At 38.3% G+C, this 13,912-nt stretch overlaps 1 protein-coding gene across 3 annotated transcripts in view; it reads left to right on the top strand.

Annotated features, from left to right (window-relative positions):
• The window catches only part of CMYA5 (cardiomyopathy associated 5), an 83,889-nt gene that overhangs the window by 19,339 nt on the left and 50,638 nt on the right, over window positions 1-13,912 (top strand). For all 3 annotated transcript variants that reach the window (XR_006889362.1, XM_046666390.1, XM_046666391.1), the window contains exon 2: window positions 12,596-13,869. Coding sequence is in view for 2 of the 3 variants with exons in the window: in XM_046666390.1 (XP_046522346.1) it covers window positions 12,596-13,869 (1,274 nt within the window). In the remaining variant the exon portion in view is untranslated. The remainder of the gene's footprint in view (window positions 1-12,595; window positions 13,870-13,912) is intronic.

Genomic DNA, 13,912 nt, shown 5'->3' with positions numbered 1-13,912 from the left:
TTGGATGAGACGTTTAATGATGACTGAGAGGTGAGTTAGGGTTTGTATTAGGTGAGAAAACATGAGGCTGCTGCAACAAACCAAATCTCAGGGACTTAGGATAATCCAAGTTTCTCTCGAGCTCTCTTAAAAGTCCAATGCAGGCATTCCCGGTTGGGCAGCAATCCTCCAAGCAGTGACTGGGGGACAGAGGCACCTTACCTGTTGTGGCTCCACCCTCTTCAGTATGTGGCATTTACAGTTGCCGTGCTTCAAGCTGTGCATGGGAAAAAGTACAGAGAGGACCACGTGGGGGAGATTGTAATGATCTACGCCTAGAGATGGGCTACATTACTAGTGCTCACTTCCGTCTGCTAGAATGCCATCACTTGGCTGCCATCTGGCCACGCCTAACTCAAGGGAGGCTGGGAAAAGTGGATGACCTGTAAGCCCAGAAAGAAGAGAAATAAGCATGGTGTTAAGCTTGCCATCTCTAATAGCAAGCAAAGGAACGACTCTCTCTATACCAAAGAGAAAATGGAATCTCTTAGAAGAACTTTAAAGAGCTCACACTCACAGAATGAACGGTAGATGGGAGAAGCAGGCAGGAACTGGGGGAGTGCTGTGTGGGGCCCAGGGACCGAGAAGGACTGATTATCTGGCCTGGAGGCCATGGGTTTTCAGCCTTCCAGTCACTCTGCTTAAGATCCAAATCCCTGATTGGGGTAGGGCAGAGGGGTACATGGGCTCCAACCAGCTTAGCCTGAGTAGCTGCCCATCTCTGAGCTACTAGAATATGGCAGGGCGGACAGTTTCGTGGATAACCATCTCTTTCAGGGTAAAATCCAAAGCCTTCCTCTGGCCTATAAGCCAAAGTGCACTGGCTCCCAGTGGCCCTTCTCACCTCATCTCCTATCTCTCTCTCTCCCTCGCTCTGCTCCGGTACATTCCCATCTTTCTGTTTATGTTTGCTAAGCAGTCTCATCGCAGCAACTTTAATACTGTTGTTTACTCTGCTCTTTCTCCTAATATTTGCAAGCTCACTCTCTCACTCCCTCAATGCCCAAATGTCTATTTAATTGAGAGGTCTTCCTGGGCCACCCTGTATAAGATAGCCTCCCAGCTCATAACCATAGCCCTCCATCCCATATACCCTATTTGGTTTTCGTCATAGCACTTATCGCCACCTAATGTTTCTTCGTTTGCTTTGTTTCTTCTCTGTCTTTCCCTTACTACAATTTAAGCAACGTGAGCACAGGGACTTTGTTCTGTTTACATACTGAAAACCAGACCGTGGGTCAGAGCAAGTGTCAGAGCAAGCGCTGGAATTCAGGTTTCCTCCCATCTGCTCGCAGAGGGTAGCAGAATCAGCCTTGGAGCTGGCATGGCCCTAGGCTAACGTAACCTGAGGCCTTTAAGAATGCCAACTTTTGTCTTTTTGCATAATCTGACTCAAATTGTCAACCCTTATTCTTTCCAGATCACGGACATTTTTTGCCATGGATATAATATTATTTATCACTAACCATGGGTAATGTACTTTTAAAATTGGCCTATGTTGCTTAGAAATCATCATGTCAACCATTGCAGTTCTGTATTCTGGAAGCTCGTGCAGACAAAGACGTGCTCACGCCTGTGTGCTTGTGAAGGAGACCCATGTGTGATCAGGGCATTGCTGAGTTCTGCCTGGTGAATTTCTCTTGGTCTGACCGTCCACATATCAGTTTATGGTGGATACTCACAAGTGCGTGGGTTAGCTATCGTATCTGTTCTTGCTGTCAATTGATGTCCTTTAGGCTTTACCAACTGAGATGCATGTGGTCATTTACTTATATTGGGCTTTGGCAAGTAGAATTATTACATAACACCCTCTTTCCCCTACCTAAGTTGTGGAACAAACAAATAGATAGATAAGCAAATGGATAGATAAATCAAAGGAATGGCAGATAGAGATCAAAACGTCAACTTTATTACTGATAAAGCTGATGATATCAGAGAATGTGGCTTGGGTATAGGACAACAATGTACTTCCTACTACCAAATCTCAGAAATAGACAGATTTATATACCCAGTCACAGGCTCTCTGAAGAACTACAAGCCTTTCCACATGAGGACCTGTTCTGTATACTTAGCACAAGGAACAGAGTAAAATGGGGAGGAATCATAGAGGGAAGCCAGCCCAGGAAGGAGAGTTACACTAATAGATGCCCCTCCACGTGGAAAGAAACACCTGGAATGAGAAATTGGTGTTCCAACTAATAATCTTAAATAAATTGCTATCATATATTTTAAGGGATTTTGCAGATAAAAAACTCCTTTAAAAAAGCTAAAAAGATATGAGTCTTTATATTGCATAATTTATTCATACACCCTTATATAGATAAAGCAGGAAAATATCCACACACAGCTGAGTGTTCTCAAGCCAGGCTGGGAGAATGTTGATTGTGTTGCGTCTAATGATGATCTCGTACAAGCGAAGGTTTAGGCAAGCACCTAATTTGCTTCACTGTGATGCTGCCTCCAGTAGCAACATCCAATACATCCTAGATTTCAGAAGAATAAAATAAGGGGAAATTATATTTCTACCATGAATCGAGAACTCAGATCAAATTGCCTAACTTGAAGTGAACTGTAAATATCTTTTAGAAAGTTTGCACCAAATGATTATCTTGCTGTAAAAAAATCATTCCTAACATAGTGCCTACTACATAACTGGAGCTCAGGAAATACTTGTTGAAATGAATCTTGACTTTTGCCTTCAATTTGAAATAAGTTGAAAGTTAATGATGATCAAAGAAGTCTTATAGTTTCTAAACTCATCTGAAACAGAAATTTCATGGGTGTAAACGCTAATGAATGGGAACTAGAAATGTACAGGAAGAGTAATATAAATTCTTTTAACTACTTTCCACAAAACTTAATTGGCTAGAGTAATCAAAGCTCCCATTTTCTTTGTAAAACAGACCAATGCCCAAAGCAAGCTAGCCACTCCTTGTAGCAGGCTACTGTCGAATGATGCTCATCATTTTGAGTTGCATTTTTACTAAGGGTCTGCTGTGACTATTCCCAAACTTTTTTATACTACTTGCACTTGTTATTGTTATTATGTGATTTAATTAAATATTACTGAAGCTGATGAAATATGAGCGTAAAAGTAAAAGAGTTGTTCCTCTGAAAACGAAGGTGAATGTTTTAGAAAGACTTCGTAAGAGCAGAGCCCTTAAAAGAACCACTAAAAGACATGATCCTGCTCACAGGGTAGTTTACAGCCTTGTAGAATAGCTATGATATATGTAAAAATAACCAATGTAGGGTGGCAAATGCCACAGGAAAAAATTACATTAAGATTCCAGAAGTTCAGAGGAAAAAAATTCCTTTTGGTTTACAGAATCAGTGATGGCTGCGTGGCGAAGTTGAGATAGGCGCTGGTCTCTGAAGGGTGTAAAGTTAGGATGTAAAGAGATGATTCACTCCAAGTGAGGAGAAGGATGCAAGCACAGGCATGAGAAGTAAGGCCAGTGTTTGGCTGGAGCACAGGGCTCACGGAGGGGAAGGATGGAAGGTAAAGCTAGAAGATAACTGGGTTTCAAATAGTAGAGTGCGCTAGTCTCCAGGCTTATAAAATGTCTGGTCGTTGTGAAAATAAGATGCTTGTTCTTCTCATCCACAATGAACTGGAGTGGTCTTTAGATTCCTACAAAACGAACACTTTATATTAGGGCATGATAACGTTGTATAATCATTTTTTCATTCATGGTTTCATGGGTTTTTTTCTTAATTTCCTAGTAGCTTATAAGCTCCTTTTAACCTTAAGCTGTTTTATATTACTTTTGTTCAGCAATGCATATGATTACTTTTCTGCTAAGAATGTGAGTATGCAATTAATTCCTGGTGAAATATTAATTGTAGAATTAGTGGTTATGTTTTTAAGAAATATTGGTTCATTTTTTTAAGGCCCACATAAAATACTAACAATTTGTATTAAAAGATCACAAGCTTGCTTGGCATTTTATGCTTTAAAAACGTGTTTTTCAAAGTTTGCCATATAATCAAGATCATATGTGACTTCATTGCTCTTTAACATCAATTGATACTTGATGCACTTGAACAGATTTAGCTGGAAAAAATCCTACCCATTACCTTCTTTTGTTTGATACACTTCCTGTTAGTGCACTGTGATTGCTTGAGAGGAGATTAAGGCATCATGAAAATCTAAGGTATTTTCATAGTTATAGACCTATAACGAACTTTAATGTCACTTCAACTGTTGGTCAGAGGAAAGGACTACCAGTTCCTAGAATACAACTTTTGAACCCAATAGAAACAAAATAAGTAGTTACAGATCTTAGCCTTCAGATAAGAATAGTTTGAGGACCTGTTTCACTTCTTCAGAAGTGTAGTTTTTTTCTTTAAGTAAAAAATGAGAGTATCAGTTCCAAACAAAGATGATGGTTAAATAAGGGAAATTATTGTTTTGGTAGCTTCACTTTGATGGCTAGCCATTTTCCTCTTTAAAAATTTTGATTTGGGTATATATGTATTTCCTTTCTTTTGTTTCCTCACTTATAAAATGAGGAATATTATAAAACCTCAAGTCTCTTTCCATTCATGATTAGTAATTTAATTTAAAGTAAGTTACTAGTCTTTGTTTCAGCTAAAGTAAAATGAAGAGAGAGAGAGTGTATCTAGGGAGGTTGATTGCTGCTTAAACAAGAAAAACAGGGATTTTTTGACATGTTCATATTCCAAGACCTGAGCCTTTATTTTGGAACTTCACAAGTTAAATTTTTTTCAGCACCTTTAATGAAATTCATCTCTTCAGAACTGATTTATACTAATACAACTCACAGAAAAATGAATTTAGGGGCCGGCCCCGTGGCATAGTGGTTAAGTTCACACGCTCAGCTCTGGTGACCCAGGGTTCACAGGTTCAGATCCTGGATGCAGACCTACACACTGCTCATCAAGCCATGCTGTGGTGGCATCCCACATACAAAATAGAGGAAGATTGGCATAGATGTTAGCTCAGGGCCAATCTTCCTCAAGCAAAAAAAGGAAGATTGGTGACAGATGTTAGCTCAGGGGCACCCTTCCTCAGCAAATAAATAAATAATTAATTAATTAAATTTAGAAAATATAATGTGAATTCAACAATGGAGCATAAGAATATTACCAGCAAGCATACCAGAACATCATTCAGGGGTTAATGCATTCCCACCTCACTATACAAAGGGCCATGGACATACACATTACTATGTCACACAATGCAAATATAAATTAGGGTTTATTGGTGGAAATTTAGAAATGGAGAAGTAGCAGAGCACACAAATCCTTCAAGCTCCCACAAAAAGTCATACTTCTTCAAGGCATAGATGGACTTCTATAAGGGAAGGGCTCCTGGAGGGGGGCGGTGCTTATGTAATGCTTAACTTATTTATGGGGAGAGGAGGACATGGAAACAAAAGACAGGATTGAGCACTTTGTCAGAGAACTGGAATCAATTATAAGAAAGGGAATTCTAGAACTGAAAAATACAATACCAAAAGATAACACATTTGATGATTTTAGTAGCAGATTAGACACAGTTGGAGATAGAATTAGTGTACTGATAATAGATTGGAAGGAACATCCAAATGAAGCACAGAGGAAACCGTGAGAAGTTCTAACTTCTGAAAATTGGAATCTCAGAAGAAGAGAAGAGCAACAAGGGACAGAAGCAATATTTGAACAAAGTGTGGTTGAGAATTTTTCAAAAATGATGAAAGACATCAATGTACAGATTCAAGAAGCTGTACAAACTTAAGCAGGATAAGATTCCTAAGCACATGATAGTAAAACTTTTGAATACTAAAGATAACAAGATCCTAAAAACAGCTGGGCAGTGTTGGGAGGAAAATCCAGATTACCTTCAGAAAAGCAACCTCACACTAACAGGTGATTTATCGGTGAAAGAATGAAGATAGAAGACATTGGAGTGATATTTTAAAAGTGTTGAGAGAAAATACCTGCCAATCTAGAATTTTTTACCCTGAAAAAATGTTCTTCAAGAATGGAGGTGTAAAAAGACTTTTTAATTAAAAAGTAGGGAGAATTTGTCATGGGCAGACTTATAGTAAAGGAAATCCTAAAGGGAATTAATTCTTCAGGGAGGAGGAAAGTGGTTCTGGATGGAATGTTGGAGATGCAGGAAGGAATGAAACACAATAGAAAGATTCAGTACCCAGGTAAATCTAAATGAATACTGACAGTTTAAGACAATAATAAAATTATGTCTATGAGATTTTAAAAACATTTATAGAATTAAAATATACAGTTACCATAGCATGTAAGTTGAAATTAAAGTGACTTTTGTTTCTTATGTTGTCTCGGAAGAAATAAAAATACCAATTTTTGCCAGACATTAATGAATCAAGGATGCATGTTGTAATCAGGGTAATAACTAAAAGAATAGTAAGGGGGCCAGCCCCATGGCCAAGTGGTTAAAGTTCTACCTACTCTGCTTTGGTGGCCCAGGGTTATAGGTTTGGATCCCAGGTGCAGACCTGCTCCACTCATCAGCCATGCTGTGGAGGCATCCCACATACAGAGGAAGATTGGCATAGATGTTAGCTCAGGGTGAATCTTCCTCACCCAAAAAAAAAAAAAAAAAAAAGTAAAATACAACTATCAAGCTCTAGAGGGGGAAAGTGGAATAATAATAAATATTCAATCCAGAATAGGGCAAGAAAGGAGAGAAAAAGTAGCATAGAATAGGTAGTACAAATAGAAAGCAAATAATAAGAGAGAAGATTTAACCCCAAATATATGATAATTATTTTATATATATTTATATAAGTTATGTATATAATTATATAATATATGTTTTTATATAGCATATATTAAATTTATTATTAATAAACTTGATAAGTTATATTGTTTATTATTGTTTTAAACTTATATGTTTTTATATAATATATATTAAATTTAAAGGGACTAATTGCTCCATTTAAATAGTCAGAATTGATTTAAAAAATCTTTGTGCTGCTTATAAGAGACAGAGCTAAAATATGAGGATACAGAAAGGCTAAAAGTAAAAATGCAAAAAGATATATCAAGCAAACAACCAAAAACAAGCTGGTATAGTTTTATTAATATCAAAGCAAAGCTTTATTAGTATCAAAGTGTACTTAGGCAAAAATAATTTTGTATAGATGGCCCAGGGTTCGCAAGTTCGGATCCTGGGTGCAGACATGGCACTGCTTGGCAAAAGCCATGCTGTGGTAGGCGTCCCACATATAAAGTAGAGGAAGATGGGCACAGATGTTAGCTCAGGGCCAGTCTTCCTCAGCAAAAAGAGGATTGGCAGTAGTTAGCTCAGGGCTAATCTTCCTCAAAAAATAAAAAACAAGTTAAATTTTCCAGAAAGATATAACTATTCTAAATTTACTTGAACCTAATAACATAGATTCCAAATATATAAATCAAATATAATAGAACTACAAAGGGAGACATATTCATAATTATAACATGAAATTTTAACAGATCTCTCTCAGTATCTGATGGAACAAGCAGTTAAAAAAATATCACTAAAGATAAAGAAGATTTGAATAATGCAACTAATAGTCTGACTTACTTGACACACACAGAACACTGCTGAAAAACTGCAGGACACATGTTCTTTTCAAAAACACATAAATGTTCAAAAAAGAAAACTTAGCCATATAGCCATAAAACAAGTCTCAACAAATTTCAAAATATAACATAAAATAAATTCTCTGGTCTCAATGCAATTAAAGTAGAAAGCACTAACAAAAAGATGACTAGGAAATTGCCATGTATTTTGAAATTGAGAAATACATTTTAAAATAATCTCTGGGTCAGATAAGAAATCACAATGGAAGTTCAAAAATATTTTGAGATTAATACTAATGAAAATACTGTATACGAACTTCTGTGTGATACATCTAAATCTTTGCTTAAAGAGAAATGCATAGCCTTAAACTCAAGTATTAGGAGAGGAGAAAGGTGGAAATTAATGATGTAAGAATGTGTCTCAAGAAGGTAGAAAAATAATTGCAAATTAAACTCAAAGTTGAAGAAAGGAAATAATAGAAAGGAGATATTTATGAGATAGGAAACATCAATAAAGCCAAACTTCATTTGAAACGAATAGCAAATGATAACCTCTGAAAATACTTATAAAGAAAAAAAGGAGAAGACACAAATAATATCAGGAATGAAAAAATGGATAAAATTTTAGATCTTACAAAAATGTAAAAGATCCTGAAAGGATATTATGAACAAATTTAATTCAATGATTTTTTAAAAATTTAGGTTAAATAGGTCAATTCTTAGAAAAACACAACATACCACAACTGACACAAAAAGAAATTGAGATTCCAAGTAGTTGCATAACTATTAAATAAATTAAATTGCTGATTAAAAACCTGAGCACAAAGAAGACTCCAGGTCCAGATGACTTCACCGATGAAGTCTATTAAACATTCAAGGCAGAAATGATAGTCTTCCACAAATTCTTCCAGAGATAGTGAGGGAGAGAACGCTTCCCAATTTGTTCTTTGAGGCAGCACAATCTTGATACGAAAACCTGACAAGCACATTTTCAGAAAGGAGATTACAGGCCAATTATTCATGAATACAAGAGCAAAATTCCTAAACAAAGTATTAGTTAACAAAATCCATTATATTAAAAGTATAATTTATCAGAACCACATTGAAGTCATATCGGGAGTTCAAAGTTGGTTTGACATCTGGAAGTCATTGTAATTGACCACATTAACAGAATAAAGGGTATGACCATCTCCATGGTTGTGTAAAAATTGATAAATGAAATTTTAACATTCATTCATTATTAAAAAACCTCTTAGCAAATAGAAATAGAAGAAAACTTCCTTAATCAGATAAAGATTATCCTCAAAAGGAAGCAGAAGTGTTTGGCACTCAGGTCTGATATCAGTCTATTCTTTCTTTGATCTAACTCAGACCTGCTGAACCTTCTCCTTGCCCAACTCTGAAAGTGGAAAGAAGTGAACTATCCAGGTCATCAAGCTGTGTTTCTCCTCACCCCCATAGATATATCTACATGGAAAGCACAGTAATAATCAGAAGGTTACTCTGTGAGAATCAAAAGAGAATGAATGAGATGATGTTCATAGCCAATATCTATTAACTATGAAAAGCTGATGTATACATCTTTGCATAGATGAGAATACTTGTGTTCCTGGGTAAGAAATACATTTCTGAACTCTCTGGGGACCATTTCTCTTCTAGAAAGGGATTATTTCTTTAGACTGTTTCTGTTTAGAGGGATCGTTTCTGTTTAGGGCTTGTTTCTTTAGACTGTTTCTTTAGACTTTTTCTTTAGGGTGTAATGTGAATACTTAGGCTATGGTTTTACACATGCTAATATAGTCATCTCTGATTCCTTTTGGCTATGTCACTCTTCTGTTCCTTTGCTTCTCTCTGATAATCCAGACATCCCAAAATACTTTGGGTTTCTCAGTGAGCCAGGCTGATTTATTCATATATACATTTTGCATATCCTGTGGCATTTTCCTGGAATGACCTCCCCATCCTCACACCACCTCCGCTCCTCATCCATTTGTCAAACTTGTATTTCTTCCTCAAAATCCAACTCAAGGATCTTCCCTCTGTGAGGTTTTCCCTTCTTTATGTTCTTGCTGTATCTTTCCCATCTTCTGTAATCGTACTTATCACACTATTAAAATGTTTGGTTCTGTCTGCCTATTAGAATTTGAATTTCTTGAGAGAAGATTCTTGGTCTTGATATTTGTATTCCTAGTATTTAAACTCAGTGAAAGTTTATTAAATGGAGAAATAAATGAGTGAAGCAGTAAGCAAACGATGGAGTGACCCACCTCAGCAGGGCTCTATCTTTTTAGGGTCACCCTTTGGGCATTCTGCTAAGCTCTCATGAACTCATCCTAGCTAGTAACGAAGACTTCTCTGGTTGAGTACATTGAATTTACAATCAATAATTAACTCTAAATTGAATTTATAATTGCTTTTGTAATATTACTATAATCGTGGGCATTCAAAATGCTGACTTCCAAAATGCATGTCATAACCTTAATTTTTAATTTCATCCTGCTTCTGTTAAGTTAAACAGAAGGGAGAAGTGGTAGAAGAAATAGAAAATTCTGAGGAATAACTTTAATTAGGTATGTAAAAGAGCCTGAAAAGACATTTTAAAATAAGATTCAGTCCAGAAGCAGGGTAGGGTATTAATTCCTAATTAAGATCAGTAGTTTAATACCAAAGCGAATAGGTGAGAGCAGAGTTGCCGGGGAAATGGAGAAACTAGTTCTTCCCACTGCTTTCCAGCCCTTTTCCCTCATGGCATGTGTAGGAAGTGATATTATTTATGGCACTCTGGGGTGAATGGATGAGGCTGCTTGCTATTGAAGGCCAGTGGCCCATGGGTCCTCGCTGCCCCAGGCTCCACCTGGCTGAGGGAAGAGCTAAGATCAGATCTCAGCAATCCAGAAGCCCTCTGCAACGGACTGCTGGGGAAACTCTGAAGTTTAAGAAAGATGAGTAGGATGTACCTGCAAGGATTTTATGGTTTTGGCTCTCAGCTTAACCTAACAAACTAAGTTCAGAGTAAGCAAGAAAAGCAGGTACCATTTCAGTTTCCTAGCTGGATTTGTTTAGGCAATGATTTCCCACTCTGGCTGCATATTGGAGTCACCTGGAAGCTTTTAAAACGTAAAAACAGCAACGCTCAGACCCTACCCTAGTACAATTAAATCAGAGTCTCTGTGGGGAGGGGTATGGGATGGCATCAGTATTTTTAAAAGGTCCCTACTGGTGATTCTAAAATGAGTCCAGAATTAAGAACCACTGATATAAGCATTAACTGATGATAAAAAAATTATTAGTAAGGGACCTAAATTCTAACTATGTGTGTTTTTAAAAAGTGCCTTAATTTAATACTTAGGCTTAGTGGCTTTCTGGCATAGACAGTTTTTTGGTTTTGTTTTTGTTGTTGGAGGAAAGGTATAAGGCAGTCAGTTGTTTGTATTTATCTCAATGTAGCCATGTTCTCAGAAGGGCTTAGCGCGTGGAGTTTTCATCTTAAACTCAATGTTTATGAAGTGATGGCAAGTAGCACTGCGAATTGGTCAGGAATGGTAGCTGCGGAGGCTTTAAACTAAGCCTTGAAGAGTAGACAGAGTTTAGATTCAGAAAAGGTGGAGTAAGGTGGGGGATATGAATTGTAAATGGGGGAACAGTGTGGGCACAGGGGAGAAGAAGGGATAAGAAAATTCCAGAGAAGAGTGCTGCAGAGTCTGAGACAAGGGCCCTGCTGCAACTGAAGGGGCAGCCAAAGCCAGCCGTCTCTGCAGGGGATATGAGAGCAGTCCAAGGAGACCACTTTTCAAACACCGCTAGCAGTTGAGAATTACCACGCGCAGGCTCCCTTGATCTTAGTCCAAGGAGTGCATGGAAGGCCTGATTACAGATAGTGTTTATTGAGCGCTAACTAGACGCCAGGCACTTTTCCTAAGAATTTCATGTGTATTAACTAATTTAATCCTCACAGCAACCCCGTGGGGTAGGTTCTATTATGATCCCTGGTTTACGGATGAGGAAAGTGCAGCACGTAGGCTGATGGTTTTAGTGATGTCTCTATATTCAGGGACCTGTTTTCCCTTCATGGCCCTGACTCAGAGTCCCCATGGTATATTTACTGGACAATGAATTATATAAAGTAGCAATGTGCCACGTCGGGGTAGGGTAGAAGTGGGTACTTTGAAATAAGGTCAGCTAGGGAGCAGAGAGCTAAGTATTCTGAACCTTTTTTTCTACAGGTATGAGGAATTTACCAAGATTTTTGAGCATGGAGAGGCATGATGAAAATTTTTGGTAAAGCTGGTCTGGAAAGATGGCAGGATGAGTTGAGGGTAGGGGAGGGTAGGAGGTAAATGTGATACCAGATGACCAGTTAGGAAGCTAATGAAATAATCCAGGGGTGATGTGATAAAAAAAACTAGGTCAGGAGGGTGGTAGTAGTAACAGGGCACAGATGCAAGAGCCATTATGAAGGTCCTGGGACTAGAGAGGCAGCCTAGTGACTGGGTGAGCCTCGAGTGGTCAGGGGGCAATCCTAATAAGGGAAGGTGGCGAATTTATTTATTTATTTATTTTTTTGCTGAGGAAGATTTCCCCCGAGCTAACACCTGTGCCAGTCTTCCTCTATTTTGTATGTGGGTCTCTGCCATAGCATGGCTGACAAGTGGTATAGGTCCATGCCTGGGATTCAAACCTGTGAACCTGGGCTGCCAAAGTGGAGCATGCCAAACTTAACCAATATGCCACGGGGCTAGCCTCAAGTTGGTGAATTTAACCTGAGCTTTTCTGTGAGTTTGCAGGATATTGATTCATTCCAGCCTAAGATGTGTTATTGTATTTGGTATCCTGACTTCAATTTTTAAAGTTTATTTTGGATACTTCCCTATTGTTGATGTGGATGGCAATATTTATCTGTATATTGTAACTTCACATTAATTCTTTACCTAGTAAAAATATGATATTTACTTATTATAATATGTAATTAATAAAATGTTATTTTTAATGTTATTATTTACTCTAGGTTATCAGACCAAGATGAAGAGGGCAAGACCAAGCAGACGTGTATCATATCAGACCCTTCCTTTTCCATGGTGACAGTTCAACGGGAAGATAGTGGAATAACCTGGGAGACCAATTCAAGCAGGTCTTCCACTCCTTGGGCCTCAGAAGAAAGTCAGACTTCTGGTGTGTGTAGTCGGGAAGGGTCAACTGTGAATTCTCCTCCAGGGAATGTTTCCTTTATTGTGGATGAAGTTAAAAAAGTTCGGAGAAGAACATCTAAGTCAAAGCATGGCTCACCATCATTGCGTCGGAAAGGCAACAAAAAAAGAAATTCTTTGGAATCCCAAGATGTTCCAGCAAACAGAAAAGATAATCCTTTAATTTCAGAAAGCCAGATACTAAACAGCCAGAAAGAGAAGTCATCTACTGGCATTTATGATAAAACGAGAAAAAAGAAGACCGCCTCCAGTACCCCTCCTATTACTGGGGCGATATACAAAGAGCACAAGCCATTGGTGTTGAGGCCAGTCTACATAGGAACGGTGCAATACAAGATTAAGATGTTTAATTCAGTTAAAGAAGAATTAATTCCTCTACAATTTTATGGAACATTGCCAAAGGGTTACGTAATTAAAGAAATACATTATAGGAAGGGAAAAGATGCATCCATTACTCTAGAGCCAGATTTGGGCAATCATGATTCTAACATAGTTTTCAAAACAGGCAAATTAGTAGCCCAAAGCATAGAAGATGATAGAGAAAAAGAGCTTTCTTCACCTTGGAGAGGTGCCCTCTCCAAAGGATCAAAGTCCCTGACCTCTTTATTGCGTCAGGAAGATCAAAAGAAGATTGACATTGATTCTCCCCTCAAGGCTGCATCTGCCACCATGCACACAGCCTCCTCTTATACAAGTAATGACACAGCAGAACAAGAAACAGAGCTCGGCCCTCCACAGTCAGTGCTGCAACAGCCAGGCCCTGAAGCAATACCCCGGGAAAGGAAGGCTTCCTTTCTTCCACCTGATGCATCTGCCACTGCCTTCCTGGGAGCAGCGAAGGGAGAATTTGAGCCTGATTCACAGGAAACGGTAACTCCAACGCATGACTCTTCAGTCTCCCCACCTTTGATGGATGAGGAAAAGAAGGAAGATGCGGATTCCGTTGACCATTCCATTTCACTGAAGACAGAGAGGGATTCTCTGGAAAGAGCTTCACGAAGTCTGGCAGCATCTATCCAGGAAGGTTTTGGCCCAGAGAGAAAAGAGCTGGACCTGACTTCACTAGAAAGAGCAGGACCGGTTTCGGAACAACTGATCCCTCCTCATCTCGACCTGAC

The sequence above is a fragment of the Equus quagga genome, chromosome 7 (assembly GCF_021613505.1).
Source record: "Equus quagga isolate Etosha38 chromosome 7, UCLA_HA_Equagga_1.0, whole genome shotgun sequence".
In the NCBI taxonomy this organism is placed as follows: domain Eukaryota; kingdom Metazoa; phylum Chordata; class Mammalia; order Perissodactyla; family Equidae; genus Equus; species Equus quagga.
This window is presented reverse-complemented; position numbering and strand designations above follow the sequence as displayed.